The 23060-nt window shown below is 34.8% G+C and overlaps 1 protein-coding gene across 3 annotated transcripts in view; it reads left to right on the top strand.

Moving 5' to 3' along the window:
• Nucleotides 1-23060, top strand: part of THRB (thyroid hormone receptor beta) — a 297981-nt gene that overhangs the window by 211986 nt on the left and 62935 nt on the right. For 2 of the 3 annotated variants that reach the window (XM_070727268.1, XM_070727267.1), the window contains 2 exons: nt 14231-14331; nt 16976-17123. In XM_070727268.1, the coding sequence (XP_070583369.1) occupies nt 14231-14331; nt 16976-17123 (249 nt within the window). Of the gene's footprint in view, nt 1-7124; nt 7453-14230; nt 14332-16975; nt 17124-23060 lie in introns of those variants that run through there. The other variant, XM_070727266.1, reaches the window with a different exon arrangement.

The raw sequence follows: 23060 nt of genomic DNA, 5'->3' as shown, positions 1-23060 counted from the left end.
TTAGTAAGCCTGTAATTCTTCTGCCTGTATGTTTCAGCTTGGCCTTTCACCTGTGACTCTATTTTTAAAAGTTTTTCTGCTTGTTCTTCTGACCCTTTTTAACTAACTATGCTTGGCAAGACTCCCCAGCACATCCTCGACATCTTTAAATCTTTCTTCCAGAGATGCAAATATTTGAAGCAATTTATCTAATTTCAGTTCAGCACTTCCCCCAGGGCTTAGAGCTCCTCCCTCCACCATCTTTCTTTATTCTGATATTTCTACTCACTTTTGCCGATAGCGAAAGCTAGAAAGCGTCCTCCCCTTTTAACATTTATCTTCAGCTCTCTTTGATCTGCTTTAGTTGCTCTTCAGTTCTGTATGTCTTTTAAGATGTTTAGGGGAGGTTTGGGGGTTATTTTCCAACTTTCCAACTTTTCAAACCCATATTTGGGAGCTCTTTGTAGGAGTGTCTACGTCTGTCTGCAACACATTCGTAATATCAATGAATTGTGCTCTCTAGATCAAAGCAATCAGAGATCAAGAGTAGACAAATTCTTTGAATATTTTTTTTTCATTTTCTTGGTACTTTTCTTTTTATTTCACAGCCATACCAATTTTTTTGGTGTTATTGGTACAGTCAGGTACGCAGAACCAGTAGAAAAATTTTGAATTTTTTTTCTTTTCCCCCCGTCTGGGTTCTGGGCATATTTTTCCTATCACAGTAAATGAGGTTGAATGTGTATAATTTTAGAAGAGCTATGCATGCATGTGTGTGTACATACACCTACAGTTTATATAGTAGATAATGTATATTTTTCTGTGCCTGTGTGTAATATGCAAGTGTATATATGGCATATATATGGCAGACCAGTTGCTCTGACATCTGTAGTTATGAAAACCTTTGAAAGGCTAGTGATGGTCCACTTGAAAATCATCATGGATCCACTGTTAGACTCCCTGCAATTTGCATACCGAGCAAATAGATCGACAGATGATGCTGTTAATATGGCTCTACACTACATCCTTCAACATCTTGAATCTCCAGTGACCTACCCTAGGGTCTTCTTTGTAGACTTCAGTTCAGCATTCAATACCATCATACCGGACATTCTCTTAACCAAACTAAATCAGCTAGCGGTGCCTGAACACACTTGTAAGTGGATCACAAACTTCCTAGCAGACAGGAAGCAGCAGGTGAAGCTAGGAAAAATCACATCAGATACATGTACAATTAGCACAGGTGCCCCCCAAGACTGTGTACTCTCACCACTTCTCTTCTCTCTATACACTAATGACTGCATCTCAAACGATCCATCTGTTAAACTACTGAAGTTTGCAGACAATACAACAGTGATTGGACTCATTCAAGACAATGATGAATCCGCATACAGATGGGAGGTTGAACAACTAACCTTGTGGTGTGACCAGAACAATCTAGAACTGAACACACTCAAAACCGTAGAAATGGTGGTAGACTTTAGGAGAAACCCTTCCACCCTTCCACCTCTCACAATACTAGACAACACAGTATCAACAGTAGAGACCTTCAAATTTCTAGGTTCTGTCATATCTCAAGACCTAAAATGGTCACCTAACATCAAAAACATCATCAAAAATGCACAACAAAGAATGTTCTTTCTGCGCCAGCTCAGAAGCACAAACTGCCCAAGGAGCTGCTGATACAGTTCTACAGAGAAATTATTGAGTCTGTCATCTGCACCTCTATAACTGTCTGGTTTGGTGCTGCAACCCAACAGGACTGACACAGACTTCAGAGGATAATCAGAACTGCAGAAAAAACAATTGCTCCCGATCTGCCTTCCATTGAGAACCTGTATACTGCACGAGTCAAAAAAGAGGGCGGGGAAAATATTTACTGACCCCTTCCATCCTGGACACAAACTGTTTCAACTCCTACCCTCAAAACATCGCTACAGAGCACTGCACACCAAAACAACTAGACACAAGAACAGTTTTTTCCCGAACGCCATCACTCTACTAAACAAACAATTCCCTCAACACTGTCAGACTTTTTACTAAATCTGTGCTTCTATTTCTACTAGTTTTTCTCATCATTCCTATCATCCTTTTCCTTCCACCTAGGACTGTATGACTGTAACTTGTTGCTTGTATCCTAAGATTTTTATTAATATTGATTGTTTCTTCATTGCTTATTTGACCCCTATAACAGTGATTTTCAACCTTTTTTGAGCCGCGGCACATTTTTTACATTTACGAGACCCTGGGGCACATGGAGCGGGGGGGGGGGCTAAAAAAAGTTTGGCCAAAAAAATTCTCTCTCCCTCTTCCTCCCCTTCGCTCTATTTCTTTCTCCCTCCCTCCCTCCCTCCCTCTTTCTCGCCATTCCTTCCTCTTTCTTTCTCTCTCTCTCCATCCCTCTTTCTTTCTCTTCCTTCCTTCCTCTCTTCTTTGCTCTCTTTCTCTCTCCCTCCCTACGTCCTTCTATGTCTTTCTCTCTCCTTCCCTCCCTCTTTCTCTCTCTCTCTTTCTTTCTTTCTCTTGTTCTCTCTCTCTTTCTTGTGTTCTCTCTCTCTCGCTCGCTCTTTCTCTCTCTTGCTTCCTTTCTCTCTCTCTCTTGCTTTCTTTCTCTCTGAGCTTCGCGGCACACCTGACCATGTCTCGCGGCACACTAGTGTGCCACGGCACACTGGTTGAAAAACACTGCCCTATAACACTCATTAAGTGTTGTATCACATAATTCTTGACAAATGTATTTTTTTCTTTTATGTATGCTGAGAGCATATGCATGAAGACAAATTCCTTGTATGTCCAATCACACTTGGCCAATAAAATTCTACTCTATTCTATTCTATATATACATAGAATTAAAGAGTATATTTTGGATGTTCAGTAAGAGTAAATAGATAGGGAAATTGTATCTCCTTGAGGCTAGGAGAGGCGAGGCACCCTAAACATAACCCAAATTCTTGACATGAGTGACATCAAGTTGGCCACCTTTAAGCACATGATCATCAAGCCATTCCCACCTGGTCGTATGGATGGCAAGCCACACCCATAAAATAAGCCATGCCCAAAATGTGGTAGTAAATTTTTTTGCTGCCTTTCACTGATTGAGACCCTATAAAATCTTTCACTGATTGAAACCCTATTAAAAATATTTTTTACTTCACTCATGATATGGTACATTAGTGTAAAAAGAGACTTCTGGATACAGATTCCTGTGTTGCTTCAACCCCCATCTCAACTCTTTGTAAAATCTTCATTGTCATATCACACTCTTGCAAAATCTAGTCGATTAGCCCATAAATAATTCACAATATTTGTAATGCTGTCATCTAGGTTTTAAAACATTTTAAAATAAGTTGAGACAATACTATGTGTATGATATTGACTTTAAATCATATTAATTTAATAATGGCAGTGTAGTGTATTTTTATAACTGTTCTGTGGTACTAAATATAATCCTCATTTTTAAAAAATCACTTTTTCCAAGTAAATATGTTAAATGAGTAGTTTATTAAAAATCTATTTCCTCCTATAATCCTATTGTTCTTTCCTGCAAAAAAAGTGGAAAATATAGCAATAGTTTAAATTGGGGTGTTTTTTTAATTAACGGCCAAGAAATTACAGCATTAGAGGACATAACTCAAATTGAGAAATATATTTAGCTATTGATTTCCCTTCAAATAATGACATGGTAACACAAATTGCTATTGCTGACCTAAAACCATCAACAGTTGTTTTTAGAAGTAGTGTAAAATTTTCATTCTATAGTTTGATTAAAAACAATATAATTCTACTGTAATTTTCTTTTGCAATAATGTTTCATTTCAACAAGCAAAGTGGTTAATTATTTTCATGCAGTTTATATTTTATATTTAGTTTGTTAAGAATAAAGTACAGTACAGTATTCCATATTTTATTATGAATGGTTATTATGTATACATAGTATATAGAATTAGTATAAAATGGATAGTGCAATGGAGCTATAAATGCTAATAGTACAGTTAATTTCAGTTCCCAGTTCTTATTTTTTTAAAAGATCTTATAGCATGACAAAGCCTATTTCACTGGAAGTTTCTCAAAATGTTTTATTTCTAAACAACATTGATTTTCTTTCAGATAGTACCAAGCAATTTATTATTACTATAAGTGTCCCATTTTTATACTATTCATAGATTTTCTTAGCTTATAATCTGTGCATTGCTACTGCCAGATGGCCATTCAGTCTGTTTTCCTTGGAAATAAATTTATGTTGAAGTTTGTTAATCATATACCGGTAGATAAAGTTTATTTACCTATATGGAATATTTTTATTTTCTCTATTGCCTAATATCAGGATAGCTAGCAATATAATGTAAAAAGCAAAATGCAACAAAAATGAATTCTGAAATGTTACTAAGTAGTAATTTCTAAAGCAAATAAAATACATAATTTATTTAAAACATGATGAAATAATTAAAATATATTAAATAAAATGTAATAAGAAAGTCTTCGGAGAGGGGCGGCATACAAATCTAATAAATAGATAAATAAGAAATAAATAAGAAAGAGATTTGTCAACTGCTTGGAAAAATGAACTCCTACCCAGCCAGAGAAAGGAGAATTAGTTAACAATGTCTTATGGATGGATGTGTGTATGTATATGTGTGGGGCGGAATCCACAAAAATCACAATGAGGTATTTGGGAATGGACTATTCTTTATCCCAACTCAGATTAGATTGAAAAATGTAGTTTACATTTATGATATTCTATTATTTGTGTAGATTACAGAAAATTGTGTTGCATCATAGCAGAAAGTAATATTTAATGTGAATTGAATAACAAGTTTGGAAATATTTTCAGTTCGAAATTTTCTGCCTGCTAATTATTTATAAACGTTTTACACAATCTAGCTGAAATAAACTCTGTTAGATCCCTAAGATATTATAAGGATATTTAATGATACATTATTATGAAGTAACTTTAACCTTCCATTAATTAAACTTTGCTTGTCAAGTGATGGGCCTGAAAATTTTCCTTAAGTATGTATTACGCACAAATACCCATCATGAATGTGTGCAGCTGATTGACTTTTAGCATTTTATGATTTTATGTTTTTATAATTTGCAAAATAGGCCTTGTTGAATAATACAAGTTAATGTACTAGGGAAAACAAAAATAAGAAATTTGTTTTATAAGCAATAGATTGAAAAAAAACATGCAGAACAATCCTATTTCATTGTTCCTGTTCAATATGCTGTCATTCTTTTGTGCTTGTAAATTACTCCCTTTGAAGATATTAATGACTTTTAACTGAGCTAGTTTCCAAATTAGTGATTATCATATTTTTCTGAGTATAAAATGTACCCCCCCCTAAAAGAGGGTGGAAATATTGGTGTGTCTTACACACTGAACACAGACATTTTTGGCCTCCCAAAGTCCTGCTCCTGCATCTGATTTTTGCAAAATATGGGCCTTTTTAAAAAATAAAATAAAAAATGGGGTGCATAGAAGATTTAGGAGGCCTGCAGGGGAAAGCAAAAAACCCTCCTGTTTTTTGTAAAAAGATAGGCAAAAACAGGGCACATTTTTGCAAAAACTGTTTTTGCCTTCTCCTAGCCCCCATAAATGTACACCTCGTTTTTGCAAAAAATATGGTTGAAAAATGGGCCTTTTGTGAAAAATGGGGTGCACAGAAAGTTTGAAAAGTCCCTAGAGTGCTCCTGGGGAAGGCAAAAATGCTCCTGCAGTGTACTTCTGGGGTCCGGGAAGGACAAAAACTTTTTTCCTTAACCTCTTTGAAATTTTGGTGCATCTTATACACTGATGCATCTTATAGTCCCAAAAATATGGTATATATTTAGCATATTAAAACATTAAAAAATACAATAAAAATTAATATTTATTATTGGTCAATATTTATTTATTTATATTTCATAATTCTAAACCTCCCACCCCCTTAAGGAGTTATGTGTCCTAATCTTGCTTATGCAATACAGAGTCCATATACCAAGAAATAGTCTTTATCATTCAAATGGATTTACTGCCCAGAGTTGTTTGAAATAAGATGGGCAGCAAATAAGTAAGTAAGTAAGCAAGCAAACAAACAAATAAACCAATAAATAAAATTTATTGCTAAGTGAGTGTTAGCTAGGCATTAATTTTAATATTTGTTATATGAAATATAAAACATATAAATATAAAACATTTTTAAAGTTGAGAAGAGTTTATCTAATTATTAAATAATAATTATTAAGGCGTAAATGAAACAGATGCAGAAACAGCTCACATTGGGAAGAAAGCAACTTAATGAAATACAACTGGAAAACCAATTAAGCTTAACTTTAATTTGTAAGCAGTATTCTGTTTGCTGATTAAGGCGGCCTGTTTTATAATTTTCCACCTGTTGAATTCAATAATACATCTATTAAAATCAGTGAAGTCTGAGAAATCTGCTTTCTTGCAAATGTGTTAAATTATCAAGCAGCAGGGAGTTTGACCTAAGTATGTGTAAGGCAGGAAAGGTCTACTCAGATAATTCTGTCAATCAAAATCAATACAGTAAAGTAGATGACAGATTTAGACACTAAAGTTTTGTTTAAAACACAGACTTACTGCTGGTGTCATCAGTATTGCCCTTTAGAATTTTTCAATTAATGCTGAAAAGTGGGATTATTGATTTTTGGATTTTCAGCATATCGTCTTTAGGATTGCCTAAGTGTTCTTTCTGTTGCTTACACTTAACTTGATAGTGCTGGAGGCATCTTCTGTTAGCAATCATTTATAGTCTTAATGCAAGGCAATGGAACTAGTTTTATAAAGTAATCATTAACTCCCCAAATGTGATGTGGTCTAGACATTTTTTCTTTGCCTGAGGGCCCAGAGTAATTCTTCTCTAAGAATTAACATGCAGTCACAGATTAAGACATTTGACTGTCATAAATCTGCTTTCCAATATATGGGACTCATAGGGCAGTTATCCACCCATCCCTAATATAAAGCAGGTATTAGGCAGTCATTGGCTGCTCTACAGTTAAGCATACAGTTTTACTGTTCCCTTTCTCAGTGTTGTGCATCTGTTCCTTACATTCTTGTTCAATGCATATGCACATCGAGTGTATATGCATGTGAATGTGTGCACGCATATGAAGAGTATAGGCTGAGAGAGGATAACAAAATGAACTATTGCATACAAGAAATTTATGAAGCTCACTCAGCTGCCAACAGCAACTGCTACGTGCAGCCTTCAGATTATTGCACTTATATCGAAGATAGTCAGAGTTACAGCAGTTGTGATGCTCAGGTCCTGCACAATAATAACATATATATGGAACAGGCCTGGGCAGTGAATCAGCCTTATACCTGTAGTTACCCTGGAAGCGTTTTTAAGAGCGAGTATTCTGACATGGACATGGCCCTGCATCAATACAACCAAACTGAATATTTTACTGAAGAAAAGCCTACTTTTTCTCAAGTGCAATCACCAGCCTTCTCTCAGAAAAAAGGTAGGGAAAATATTTGTCATTTTTTGATAAGAGAGAGAGAAAGAGGGAGGGGAGACCGAAAGAGATCAATAACATCTATCTGCATCTAATTCTTTAAAGAGCATACTTTTCTAAGTTACATTCTTAGAGGTGAAAACTGCCTGTCTAGAATTGGAAGCTGTAGCAACAGATGTTGCTAGGTGATTTTTGAAATGGGTTTATTTTGATAAATGATAATGACATGCAGGTATTTTTACATTAATATCAGGATGCTTTTTATATGTATACAATATTTTCAAACTGCCAGTCTACCATGCTATTCATTTTTAGGTGGTTTCATGATTTTGCAAATCATTCAATTCATTCGTGATTTATAAAATATATGGTCTTCTGTGTCTTCATCTCTCTGTCTATTTAACATTTTAGTTTTCATCAAGTGTTCAAAAATTGTGATACTGTTAATATACATAAAATGCTAATCACTGGATTTTATAATATAGATAAAATTTATATTTATAATATAATACAGTTCACGGGGGAAAAACTGTTAGAAAAACAAAGTGAAACTTTACTTTATCATTTAATTGATCAAACACCTTGGTTGGTGGTGCAGTTAATAGGTAGTATAAAAGAATAATTCTAAATAAATAATTTTTAGGCAACATTGAAGTATGTCTTCATTTCAGATTACATTATATTATATTTTAAAGAAAGCAAACTATTTAACAACTGAGAAACATTTAGCTGCATGTATATAAAATATTTACTCTGAAATACATTTTATTTCATAAACCAATGCTCTATTATCTTTACAATATTAAATGTTACTTTTTTGATAGTGAGCAATTATGTTTCTGAAGTTAGTTGACTTTGTTCAATCTAAAATACATGTATATGAGTAAATGGTCTATTCATATAACTAAAATCTGAACAAATATCAAAATTGCTATTTATTTTAAAATAATTCTACAGATGAATGTCATCTATTTAAAATGGAATTCCACAATATTAAAAATTGTTCTTTTGCTCAGTTTGAGATATACATAGCAACATTTACTGTTCTTAAATTATTACTTGTAGTAGACAAAGTTATTCAGTAGTTTTTAAAAAATCATTCTGTTCTAAAAGTCTAGAATTTTTTAAAGTTACTAAATGGTAAAAATTAAATTTAAATTATTCCTCACATTTAAAATGTTCCAGAACTTAAAAACTGACCAATATGTAAATATTTAAAGGTTTAATGTATATTTAAAAAGTGGGATTTTTAAAAAGTGAAAATAACCTAATCTCTGTATCTTCTTTTTCTTTTCTGTTTTCTTCTATTATTGCTGTTTTTGAATTTTTCCCTTTTTTGAGTCTTAATGTAAATAAGTGACAGATATATACTTTTTATTTTTTTGCTTTTTCTCCCTGTCTCCATCTTCAGTTAGAAACTATATAATCAACACACTTGTTTTAATGGCAAATATTATTAATAAAGTTAAGCAAAGCTGAATGATAATTTGCATATATAGCTTCATAAGATTTCTATCCATATACAATTTGTAACTTATTATATGGCTATAAAATTAAATAATTCCTGATTATTATCATTTTGTAATACTATAACTTTTTGTATATATTAGGCTTTAATCTTATATATTAATACACTAGTCCGAACATCTAATTATTAAATACTGTATTAGTAAATAGCAGCTATTTCTTGGAATTTTCATTGTGAAATTTTCCTCCAATAATTTTTTCTTGCCTGTTTTCCTTTGAATATAAAAGCTTTCCAAATATTTGATAATAATATGTTGCTGTCAATGAATGAAATTCATATGACTACAAACAATTTTTTGCTCATTTTCTTGGTCAGCAAAGATTGTGTAACACATTTGTTGATCAAATTGTATTGGAAACTATAAACCTATCTTATAAGACCTTTCAGCCAAGTCCTGAAAAAAAAATTGATCAGCTAATCCTCTCTTGAAGGCAGACAGCTGTAATATAAAACATTTGTGACACTATTGATCCACAATTGATTTCTTTCTTATTTTACATATATTTATTTTGCTGTTAGCAAAGCCTTAATATTAGTCCATTAAACAAAATTAAGATTCAGAGCAGGTGTTCACAGTTGGCTTTACAAGCTCTTTATATTTGTTCCAGATAACTTGCCTTGCATTAATTATACCAGTTACTTGCCATTATGTTCCTATAGGCTAGTACCTAAAAAATTAAGAAACATATCTTACAATTTAGATTATTCCTAAAAAGAAAGTAAATTTCAGAGTTTCTAATTCTAATCAAAATGTGTTTATAAAAGTTTCATGGTTTGTGAAAAAAGCTGCCTACATAATTGGTAGGATACAATCTTAATTCTAAGTATCTAACCATTATGAAACATACATGTTTTATATTTCCAGTTATTTAAGAATTTTCATCTTAAAATCATTGCTACATTTAAATTACAGAAAATTAATCAAGAGGACAAAAATCCTTAAGATATTACTGTATATGCTAAAATAACTCATGGATTATTGGTTTTATCTATGGTAAGAGCAACAATATTATTACATGTACAAAGATGAAGACTACAGAAATACCCAGAACAGAGGATGAATGGGGAAGATGGTAGAATGTAACAGAAATTGCTAAATTAACTTGATTAACAATTACTGTTATAATCTAGAAACTGATGGTTTCTGGATTTACTAGTTGTATATGTTGTGTATGTATATGAGCAGATGGGAATTGTGTTATATAATTTATTATTTATTATTTATTTATTTATTTTGTCCAATACACAATGAGGGTTTTAGTGGGTATATATCTATATATATTTGCGGAGAGGGGCGGCATATAAATCCAATAAATCTAATCTATATACACATAGTGAAATACATGATGAAGGTTATAGAGGAGATACTCATAGTAAAATATATCTAAGAAATAATAGAAAAGAAGGTAATAGAACATATCAATGAAAGAATAGAAGAAGAAATATAGGAATAGAAGAAAGGTATAGGAGAACAGGGGATGGAAGGCACTCTAGTGCACTTGTACTCGCCCTTTACTGACCTCTTAGGAATCTGGATAGGTATAACTGCTGCAAGGAAAATCATAAATTGCTTCTCTAAATACTTTTTTCTTCACTTTATCTGTTTCTTTATCTTTTTTTTTACTTTTATATTTGTATTTATTTTTCAATCTTGTAAACAATTCTTTAATAAAAATTATTTTTTTTAAAAGATATATGCTAAAGCAACATATATGGTAGTGCTAAAAGATAATTTCTGTGTTGGGATATACAGTGGGTACCTCTACTTAAGAACGCCTCTACTTAAGAACTTTTCTAGATAAGAACCGGGTGTTCAAGATTTTTTGGCCTCTTCTTAAGAACCATTTTCTACTTACGAACCCGAGCCTGGAAAAATTTCCCAGGAAACTTGAGAGTGTCACGAAGGCCCGGCCAGTTTCTTGCAGTTCCCCCTTTAATCCCGGCCCTCTCAGGCTTTTCTGGACTGCCAGAGGAGCCTTTCGGTGGGGCTTAAGGATGCTTTGGCAATCCAGAGCAAATGAAGCATTTTCCTTTCTCTGGGCACTTGGAGAAGGAATAAACCTCTGCCAGCACCCAGAGAAAAGAAAAGCTCCTTTCGCTCTGGGCAGTCCAGTAGGAACGGAGCGTTTTCCTTTCTCTGGGTGCTTGGAGAGGGAATAAACCACTCCGCTGTGATGTTTCCCTCGTGCTGCCTCCCATACACCTGATGAAAGGTTGCCTCCTGGAGCATCTGGGCACAGAAAGGCAAAGGGGGGTGCATTGCCCCGGCCAGATCAATTCGCCCTCAGCCAAACCAAGGAGTCACCACAGTGAAGAAAAGGCACCAACTACAAAGTGAGCGAGCGAGCGAGAGGGGAGGCCTTCAGCATGGGAAGGAAGAGGAAGCAGGTAGCAGCAGCAGCTGCCTTTCGGTAAAAAGAACGGAAGGTTTCCCCTTTTGCCCGCCTGGGTTTCTCTCTCTGGTGCAGTGTATGGGAGGCTGCCTCGCGCCGGATGTATGGGAGGTACGTGCTCCTCCTCGCCAGCCCAGTCCCTCGGTTTTTTTAAGCCTTAAAGTTTTGGATTTTTTTTATTTACCTCACCTCACTTTCTTCCTTCGACATTAACTGTCCTCCTTCCTCTTCCTCCTCCTACCCAAATTCCAAGCTTTTATTTCTTTCCTAATGGGTTTGAACACATTATTTGCTTTTACAATGATTCCTATGGGAAAAATTGCTTCTACTTACAAACTTTTCTACTTAAGAACCTGGTCACAGAATGAATTAAGTTATTAAGTAGAGGTATCACTGTATTGGTTATCATGATGCATACTTCTCCTAGAATATTAGGGAAATGAAAACCAATACAATTCATTGTACATGAACTTTCCAGTGGAAGGATCATTTAGAAAAGGAAAAAGAATCATTTCCACTTTCTGTAACATTGTATAGGCAGCTCCATATATTACCATAATTTGAATCACAGCATTGTATATTCAATTTCTCTTCAAAATATCTCACTATTTATCAATATGCATGTTGTTTAATTGAACGACCATGAAGTTATCGTGTTTCTGTTCATATTTTTAACACAATAGCCATTTTTTTACGAAATGCCAATCAATACATTGACAAAAATTCTATCATTAAAAAGTATCAAGAGGAAATAATGTTTGACTTTAGCACTTATATCATGATCTTCCATATTTTTCAGAATAGACAAACAATTCAAAAACCAGCTGTAGATTTGTATAAGAAATTAATCCAGTTCTGTCTATGTGTTATGTAGCAATTGATTCTACCTTAAATTTAGGGGTGTACATATGTATTTCTAAATTAATTTGAACTAGGATTTATTTTGATTGTTAGTTATATTAGATTAATTCATGTCTCATATTACTATAAAATGAATATTTCTTCAAGTCAATAAGACTGGTTTGAATCCAGTTCAATATACTTAAAAACAATGCAGCACAGATTTAAGAGCAAGACCTGCGAAGATTTCAGAGCAAGACTTGCAATTGGCACGCTCATGAATAGCTTACACACCTATTATTTATGAAAGGGGTTGGAAATAGGTTCTTTAGTCAGACGCTTTCACTATGTGCTCAAGCAACCTTCTACAGTTTGAACAGAACACAGGTAATATTTTCATACAGAAAGAACTCTGGTATATTTTTGCTTTCAAGAATGAAATATAATATTAACATTACATAATATTAAAGCATTAACAGCAAAAATAAACTTGAAAATTCAATTGTACAAGAGAGATAGGAGCTCTTTATCCATCAATATCACTAATATATGAGCACTTCTCTCTTGATATGTTTTTAAAAGTTCAAATGTGGTAGATATTAAAGAGAATACTGTTAGTGTCTGTTACTGACACCTTTGGGCCAAGAACCTCAGATTCAGGAAGTAAGTGTGAAAGCTCTTTTTATTTTCCCTTTAGCACACAGAGAGGTAAATCCAAACAAAATGTATTTTATTAAAGATATGCTAGTTAAGGAAAAAGGCTGTATTTAGGTTTATATTCTATGCAAATGTGTATCTTCCTCAGTTCCTCATGACAAACACTGAACATAAGGATGATGCACTTAGAGCCCACATAAACTGACCTAAATCTAAATAAACTCCTTATATTTTTAGGGAAATTATTTTACACTGTTAAGAATTAGATACATCCAGGTTATTTTTGTACCACCAAGTTGTAGACAGTGGTCTACAAATTTTGAAAATTACTGATCTCCGAGATAAAATGTATTAACTTTACATATTTTTATTAGATGACTTAGAAAAGAGGTGATAAAGGTACAGAAATATCTTTAAAAGTTTTTAAGATATTTCACAATAAAGATTTATACACAAGCAAGTATGTTTGCCTACAAGTGAGGGAAGTGGCTTAAGGATCATGATGCCTTGTAACTTCTTGACAAAGCATGGTAAAACAGTGAAAATGGTACCACGTGGAAGTATATAAATTTATCTTCACTTTGAGAACAGCAAGGCAGAAGAGTAATTCTAACTAATTCTAACAGAGTTACTTAAGCTACCCCCTAAAAAAAGGATGTATATGAATCTCAGTTTCCTGTCAGATCTTATTTCCATAACCCAGCTACAGATAGAAACTGATTAAAAATATTTCTGCAGCATTTTAGGGCTAGAAGGAAGAAAAAAAAGGAATCATTTAGCAAGGGAAAAAATGGACCCAGATACTAGAAGTGCAGTCTTTCTCATTTTTAAATTAGAATAGAATAGAATTCTTTATTGGTCAAGTGTGATTGGCCACATAAGGAATTTGTCTTTGATGTATATGCTCTCAGTGAACATAAGGAGAATAGCAAAATTACCTGTTTGATCGGCAATGGCATCGTGAGTAGCTTAGAGTTCTATGTTAATTTATGTTAAGCATAATCTGCATTAGATTTCTTCAGTAGCTATGTATTTATCAAATTTTCTCCATTCTTGTAGGCCAGTTTTATTGAACCTTAGCAACTTTAAGATATTTTGGTGTCAATTGTCAGAATTATGTACATTATAGATACATGTTCATTCTGGTAACATTGTTTTCTTTAGTAATTTTAGATTTCTAAATAATTATATTTTTGTATTTTATAATACCTTGATTCAGACTGCTCAATGTTGATGTATTTCTTGCTTCCATTTAAGAAACCATTAATGTCAGAGTAGTAAGTTATATTAAGATGCATTGAATAATGGAGATTCCTTTCAAGTTTATTTTTTGCATTGATAAAATTTCTCTCTTAATTCTTTGCAGGGTACATACCCAGTTATTTAGACAAGGATGAGTTATGTGTTGTTTGTGGTGACAAGGCAACTGGATATCATTATCGTTGTATCACTTGTGAAGGTTGCAAGGTAATAATAGCAATGTAAATGAATAAGAGCTGGAAATCATCAATTAGCTTGATTTCCTACAATGGATATTACATAAGTGGAACAGCATGTTAAATGTTACAAAACAAGAATAATCCTTATTTTAATATCACAAAGTAATGTTTGTGCTTGCAATAGAAAGGGACTCCCATTTTACTGATTGATTTTAGAAATTTAAAATACAATAACAAGTTTTTAAAAATCATATGCGGTGTAAAAGAAAATACAGTCTAGAATTATTACTTTTACCCTTCTTTTTATTGAATTGTTGCAATCTTACTCTTACATCTTGCTCTCTTTTGTAATTATCTTTCCAGAAAGAAGGATCTCAAACATTTTCAGAAACTTATTTTTTTCTGGATTTTTTAAGCAAAGCACTATATAGCAATATAAATGCAATAATGTTTTAGGAATGAAGGCAAAGAAACATGTCCAAGGATATTGTTGCAGAATCCAATCTTTGTTGGTCACTGGGGCCAGAAGTTTAAGCTTCTGTCAAGCTTTCTGACTCACATTGGAGCCATCCTCGGGAACTTCTCTTTACTAGAATGTGTACTTTGGCCTATTCTACATGTAGTATTTTTGTGTAAATAAATACAGAATATCCCAAGGTGTATATTTTAATAGAGAGAAATACCCTGAGGATGGATTCTAACGCTAGTCTGGAAGCCTGGAAAACTAAACCTCTGGTCCCAATGACCAAACCAGGTCATTGAATTCTGCAGTGTTTTGTATAAGAAATTATAGTTGTGGTGGCTGAGATTGTGTTTTCCTTGCTGTATTTAAACTTTGGCAATTAATTAACGACATGGCATTATCACCTTTGTCATTTATTAATGACTTGGCATTATTAATTTCGTCATTTATTAATGACACGTCTCCCAAGGTCATATATCAAACATGTTTTCATTTGCAGCCAACACAAACTGTAAGTTTATGTCAATTTTAAAACAGGAGTGGGCAAGAGCTTTTTTTCCCCCTAGTGCTACGAAGTGAGAGATTGTTCCATGGTGACTAATAATCACTAAAACTAAAAGTAGAGAAAGAATTTAATTCTTTCTTTGTGATATGAGTTCAGGATATTTATTTTTTAAGAAAAGTAAAAATTGTTATATTAAATTTGTCAGAGACGTATGCTATACCTATATTATTTAATTTAAAATAAATTACTTGCTACTAAATTTTAGTAGGATGTTTTGGGGTTTTTCCAAAAGCCTCAGTCTAGCCACTAGTTATGCTGCAAAGATATTTGGAAGCTGGATCTTTCCCACATCTGCATCTGGTCATTGATAAATAAATGAAATAGATCACACTAAGTCAAAATCAAGTAGCTAAATAGGGGCTTATTGCAGTGAAGTAGTCACCTTTAAGACATAGTAAATTTTGCTAATGTATTTTATAAATCGCTTTATATAACATTGTTAAATGACAGAAGTCTTTCTTTCATAATCCTCCGACTGAAATTGTTAATCAATTAATTAAATCATAATTAATTGCATCAAAGAGTTTTTCACTTTTAACTTCAATTCTGTAGCATGCTATCAAAGTGGTATCAGGTATGTGACTACTGATTTCATCGAGTTTGTAATCCATTTTTAAAACTGTATCCTATTCCCCCAAAATAAGACATCCTCAGATAATAAGCACAATTGGGCTTTTGAGTGCCTGGCAATAAGGACAAACACTTATTTCAGGGTTCAAAAAAATATAAGACAGGTTTTTATTTGGGAGGAAACACGATAATAAAGGTGAATGATCAGAAGTTTCTGCTTTCTTCAGCGATAGTTTCAGCTTCTTGTTTCTTCATACATCAGCATAGGAAATGGAAATCAGATACTGCTTTATATACATTAGGCTAGTATTAAAAATGTCAATGTATGTTATAAAGAAGAATTGTAGCTAAGCCAATCTTATATGTATTTCAGATAAAGATATTCAATAAATTACAACCTAGAAAATACTCTCGGGATATGTTTGGTCAAAATGTCTGTGAGCTGAATCCATCTAAAGTGTCATGGTATAAAATCTAATATAGTACCTATCTAATGTGCATTCAAATGTCATCCATTAGTAACATTACAGTTTACAAAAAGGTAATATTCATCAGTGCTCCTTTAGGTACTAAACTGATGTAATTATTTACAGAGGTCACAGGTCACAGGAATAGGATGTCAACAGTATACAAGAATTATTAATCACTACTTTCTTTTTTTAAAAACTGTCCATGAACTGGAAAATCCTTTAGTCCTTTTAATCTTTTAAATAAGCTCATTTATAGCAATTAAACAAGAATTGAGTACAGTTATTTGTCCAATTTCTCCAAGTAAATGATTTAAATCATGTGCAATATAAGGCATATTCTTTTTTTTCAGGAGTTTCTCCTAAAGTCATCTTTTGAAAAGTTAAATAAGATATAAAATTGGTGCAGAACTTTGGGGTAGATATGTAACTTAATGTAGTTAAGCTTCAGATTCCCAGCCGAGGGAAAAATCAAAGAAATTGTAATTATAGAATTATATTGCATTTTCTTAATGGTTTATAAATAAATACCCAATTAAATGTCTTACATACATTATACAGAAAGGGGAGTGATTTGGTAAAATTTTGTAACTTCTTATTCACACAGGGTTTTTTTCGAAGAACAATTCAAAAAAATCTTCATCCAACTTACTCCTGTAAATATGAAGGAAAATGTGTGATAGACAAAGTCACAAGAAATCAGTGCCAGGAGTGTCGCTTCAAGAAATGCATCTATGTTGGCATGGCAACAGATTGTAAGCTTTATAAAAATTTCCTATTTATTTTCATTAGATATGTTTATTACAATTTGTTTTGATAATCAGGTTTTTATTCAAATTTTTAATTTATATTCTTATATGCTGATTGAAAATATTGTTCAATTAATTTTTTTCGAGAGCTTAAATTTTTTGTTAACTCTTGAAAAGATTATGCTTTCTTCTGGGCCAAATTATTTTGTGCAATAATAATGAGATGAACAGTGAAGTGATTTTTGAGCAAAGTCCTGCAGAGGAAGGAAAAAAACAAGCTTAAAGATTTGGAAAAATGGGAAGTTGGATACTGTTGCATGAGTCATTCTGAGGTTGTTTGTTTTATTTTTAGCCAGATGGAAAGGGAACACTATTTCATTTCTAAGAAAATACAATATATGACTGCAAAATTAACTCTTTACAAGTATGTATGTATGTATATTCCCAAAGTTTCTCAGCAAATTTGCAGGAGCATCTTAATTGATGTGAATTGGAGTAATTATAATTAAAAATTGCAGCCTCAGCATATCAGTCTTAATGATTTATAAGGATATAAACAGTTAAAGCTCATTAAAAATATTAAAATAATCAATTTGTTCAATACTTATGTGTGTAGAGAGACATATAATTGTTTAAATACATACTAAAAATTCCAAATACTTAGCTTATGAATACTTAAATTACTAACATGATGTCTGCATGTTATCAATGTTTCAGATAATATACTTCCAAATACTATTTGTTGAGCAGTATAAGAATGGGACAGTAGCACTGTGCTTACAACAGTCTAGGTACCTCTAAATATTTAGTACAAGCTGCATGCTATTTTTGGTACTGCTTTGCTCTGATCTAACAGGATTTTACCTAGGTGCTTATGTTTATGTCTATTCTGATTAGCAATGCCTCTTCAGGTATGAAAGTTTTTCATATACCCCTTCTTTTAATTATCAGGGAGGATATGACATAGTTGCCATTACGGAAATTTGGGGGGATAAAACTGACAAAGGGAATATACAGCTAGAGGGATTTAAATTATTTAAAAGAAACAGACCAAATAAAAGAGGAGGTGAAGTTGCATAATATATAAGAAATAACTACACCTCTACAGAAATAGAGCACAACAATACAGTGATCCCCCGATTATCGCGAGGGTTCCGTTCCAAGACCCCTCGCGATAATCGATATTTCGGGATGTAGTGGTGTGGAAGTAAAAACACCATCTGCGCATGCGCGCCCCTTTTCCCATGGCCGCACATGCGCAGATGGTGGAGTTTGCGTGTGGGCGGCGGGGAAGACCCGGGGAAGACCCAGGGAAGGTTCCTTCGGCCGTCCAACAGCTGATCTGCTCCGCAGCGCGGCAGCAGCGAGGAGCCAAAGATGGGGTTTCCCCGTTGCCCAGGCAACGGGGAAACCCCATCTTCGGCTCCTCGCTGCTGCCGCGCTGCGGAGCAGATCAGCTGTTGGGTGGCCGAAGGAACCTTCCCTGGGTCTTTCCGCCGCCCAGGCAACGGGGAAACCCCATCTTCGGCTCCTCGCTGCTGCCGCGCTGCAGAGCAGATCAGCTGTTGGGCGGCCGAAGGAACCTTCCCTGGGTCTTTCCGCCGCCCAGGCAAAGGGGAAACCCCAAGATCGCTTGCCGCTTGCCCGTTCGCCCGCCCTTGCCCGTTCGCCCGCCCGCCCGGCTGCTCGCTTGCCGCTCGCTTGCAGCACGGCAGCAGCGAGGAGCCGAAGATGGGGTTTCCCCGTTGCCCAGGCTCTTCCCGCCACCCAGGCAAAGGGGAAACCCCAAGATCGCTTGCCGCTTGCCCGTTCGCCCGCCCGCCCGGCTGCTCGCTTGCCGCTCGCTTGCAGCACGACAGCAGCGAGGAGCCGAAGATGGGGTTTCCCCATTGCCCAGGCAACGGGGAAACCCCATCTTCGGCTCCTCACTGCTGCCGCGCTGCCAAGCAGATCAGCTGGTGGGCGGCCGAAGGAACCTTCCCTGGGTCTTCCCGCCGCCCAGGCAAAGGGGAAACCCCAAGATCGCTTGCCGCTTGCCGCTTGCCCGTTCGCCTGCCCGCCCGGCTGCTCGCTTGCCGCTCGAGAGCAAGAGGGGGAGAGATAGAGAAAGAGAGAGAAGGAAAGAAAGAGATGAGAGAGGGAGGAAGAGAGTGTGAGAGAGGAAGAAGCAAGAGAGAGAAAGAGAGAGAGAAAGAAAGATGAGAAAGGAAGGGAGTGACGTCATCGGGTGGAATTATCGCGATATAGCCTTTCGCAATGATCGGGATCGCGAAACTCGGGGGATCACTGTAATGAAAATAATCTTGAATGCATTTAGGTCAACATTAAAGGGGATGGGGAAAATGACATTGCCATAGGTCTATAGTGTAGGCCACCCAACCAAACAATGGAAGTAGATGAACTTTTTGATAGTCAGCTAACCAAGGTACCTTATTTTTTGATGTATAAGACACCAAAGGTGGGGTCAATGGTCGTGATGCCAAGGGTTCCCTTGCTCTCATGAGGGAAGCCCTGAATCCCCACTGTCTGGGGGTCCCAGCTCTTTTGAATCGAGCCCAATCCTCTTTGCAGAGGAGGTGACATAGGAGGCTTGGTTTGGGGCCGGCAAGCCCTACCAGGCGAATCGGCTTTGCCTGGCGCCAGCGGTGGCGCGAGATCGATCAGGCCACCATGTCTGGCCAACACTAGCCGTAAACGACTTCGCAATGCAGGGACTGAAGAAGCTCGGAAAAACCTGGAAAGAGAATGGATTGCAGCGATGGCGAGGTGAAAAAGGATTAAGCAGTGTGCTGGTGAGTGCGGAGAGACAGAAAGAAACTTAAAACGGACTGTTTCTTACTTTTTTTAATTCATGGAAGCAGAAATGCCTGGAATTCGTGTGGAAGCAGCTGATCGGCTATGGGGCGATTAACAGAAAGCTTTAAAGTCATAGCAAATTGCCAAGTTATTGTTCTTCTTCTTTTGGATGAATTCTAAGTAATTTAAAGATTTGGAGCTTGAATTGGTATTTTTTTTAAATTTATTGAGGTATTTCTTTTTTCCCCTCGATGATGTCACTTCCCGTCACTTCCCATTATAACAACTACCACGAATTATCAGTTGTGATAATTTACTGCCATCCTCAGGTTGGAGGAGGTACTACAAAGGTTTCGTGATGCAATTAGTGCCAGATGGCTTTTTATTTTATTTTTCTTGTTGGAAGGATGAAGCTGTTTGATATCTATGTATACTGGTGAAAAAAGATTGTCCCCAGGTTTGTTTTGGAACATGGCTAACCGGAAGAACTTATTTTTTGTAACTTAGAGGGGATACTGCACACTAACTAAAGGACACATTGGACACATCTGGGCAAGTATGGAGCAAGAACATAAAATGGGAATATGGAAGCTGACAGGATTTTCAAAGAAGAAGATTTATACTAAAGGACATAAATAGACTTTTGAAAAAAAACATTTAATTGGACTATTAATTCAAGCTAGACTCTAATTGGACTTTACTATATGAAAAGTTTAATGAAATTGCAAGGGAGAATCTGCTCTAATGGAGGAGGGATTAATTTAAGACTACAATTGTTAATTGATTTAATTGATTTTGATTGAGTAGCATATGTAATACTGATTAATTAAGATATTTGGGACTCATAAAATTACTCTGGTGGGTAAAATTACAGAATAATGAAATAATATTATTAAAAGTAAAGGATTTAAATGAAGGTTTAGAACTTAAATAGATTTTTAAAATGAAATTGATTTTAAATAGATTTTAAATTGGGCTTTACTATAAGAGAATGTAATGAAACTTTTAGGAATAAATTGATTTAATGCAAGAGGATCTAATTAAAGATTTAGATTTTAAAATGAGATGAATTGAATGTTTAACTAAGATATCTGAGATTTTTTTAAAAATCTTGTCTTGGTGGAAATAATGAAATTTTTCTAGGGGGAAATAATGAAATATTACTGTTAAATGAGAAATTGAAAATGGTTAGGTTTGATAGGGTTGTTTAGCTTTAATTATTAATGTAAAGATTAAGATTTTAAGTGAGTTGCATATGAAATAATGGTTAACTAAGTTACTTTTTTGAGACGTATAAAATTATTTTGATCAAAACATTATTAGAATAATGAAATAATACTACTGAATATGAAATTGAATTGAAAATGTTTAGGTTTGCTTAGGTTTGGTAGGATGACTAATACTAATGATTAAAGTGGAATGATTAATTTGATTAAAGTTGTTGTTGATTCAAATATATAGATGAGAAGGACTATGGAATTATATAAGTAAATTAACTATAAGCAGATAAACTATGATGAATGTACAAATAAAAAGCATGGAAATAGAAAATATTTTTAATGATATATGCTGATATAATTTTTTAAAAAGTTAAAGAAAAGGGAATAATGATATACTAGAAATGTTGACTATATTTTTAATATAATTTGGAATATGATAATTTAATTTAATTTAATTTAATGATCTCCTTCTTTCTCTCTTTTCTTTCTTTTTCTTTCTTTTCTTTTCAGAATGGAATATGTTGATATTACTGGATTGAAAGTGTTATAATTAGTATAGGGAAGATGATTACACTGACTATACAGTGAATTTTTTTTTCCTTTTACAACAGGGCACGATGATGGATTGAAAGTGTTATAATTAGTATAGGGAAGATGATTACAGACTTTACAGTGACCTTTTTTGTTTATAGAATAGGCTATGATGATGGATTGAAAGTGTTATGGATTGAAAGTTGTATAACCAGAACAGGATATGATGAATGTATGAATGTATGGAGTACATTCTGTTTTTATCCTCCCCTTTTCTTATCTCTTTCCCTATATTTTTTCCTTATTCTCTCCCTGTTATTTTCTAATTTTCTTTAATCTTTATTACTATTTTGTATTTCTATTCATGAAAGGGAACTATTTTTTAATTAGGTTCCTTTCTAATTTGGTTTATTAATTTGGCAATATTTGGGATATGCTATATGGTGGGTTCTCCCCCTATTTTTTGCCCCCTTTATATATATTTTAGCTATCTTTTTTTTAATAGTAACTTAAATACCAGTTTGCTCCCTTTCTTTCCCCTTAAGGTTCTTTCTTTTTTCTTTTATTTTAAAGGGCATTTATTATGGAAGAGGGTTTAAAGTATATATGAAAGTTGATATGGAGGAGATTTTGGATTAAGAATAGTAACAGCCTAAAATGTATACAGTTCTTTTTTTTAACTTTTTTTATCATATGAGGAATTGGAATAATTATTTTTTGGTCCAGATGTTAAATCATCAGGAGGTGGCATTTGTTTAATCTGTGTATACCGAAATTGTAAAAATGTTATATTATAAATTAATTTATTATTATTATTTATTAGATTTGTATGCTGCCCCTTTCCGAAGACTTTGAAATTAATGGTATCTTTTTTTCTGTACACGTGATTGGAGAAGAAAGATTTTTAAAAATTCACCCAAGACACACCTTCTTACCTCAAAAAAGTGCTTTAAAAATTATAGACCAAATGTTGTCAAGGCCACCTGGCAGCCCCCGGCGGGAAGCCTGTGGCTCAGCCCCGAGGATGAGCGGGAGCCTGCCTTTCCATGGCAGGAGTGGCAGCGGCACTCTGGAACCTGCGAGCCCATCCCCCAGGACCTGCCCCTCCTGCCATGGAATGGCAGCCAAAGGGAAAGTCTGGCAAGTCCTGGAGGGCAGGCTTGTTTAGACTCCCAAGCACCACCACTGCCCCTCCCACAATGGAAAGGCAGCTGAGGGGAAAATAAGTCTGTCCCCCTCAGCTGCCTTTCTATGGTGGCAGCGGCAGTGGCAAGACTCTGGAGCCTGAATGAGCCCATCCTCCAGGACCTGCCACTCCTGCCATGGAAAGGCAGCCGAAGAGGAAAGTCTGACAAGTCCTGGAGGACGGGCTCGTTCAGGCTCCTGAGTGCCGCCG

This window comes from Erythrolamprus reginae, chromosome Z (genome assembly GCF_031021105.1).
Source record: "Erythrolamprus reginae isolate rEryReg1 chromosome Z, rEryReg1.hap1, whole genome shotgun sequence".
Taxonomy (NCBI): domain Eukaryota; kingdom Metazoa; phylum Chordata; class Lepidosauria; order Squamata; family Dipsadidae; genus Erythrolamprus; species Erythrolamprus reginae.
The sequence above is the reverse complement of the archived record's forward strand: the minus strand, read 5'-3'. Positions and strand labels throughout refer to the sequence as shown.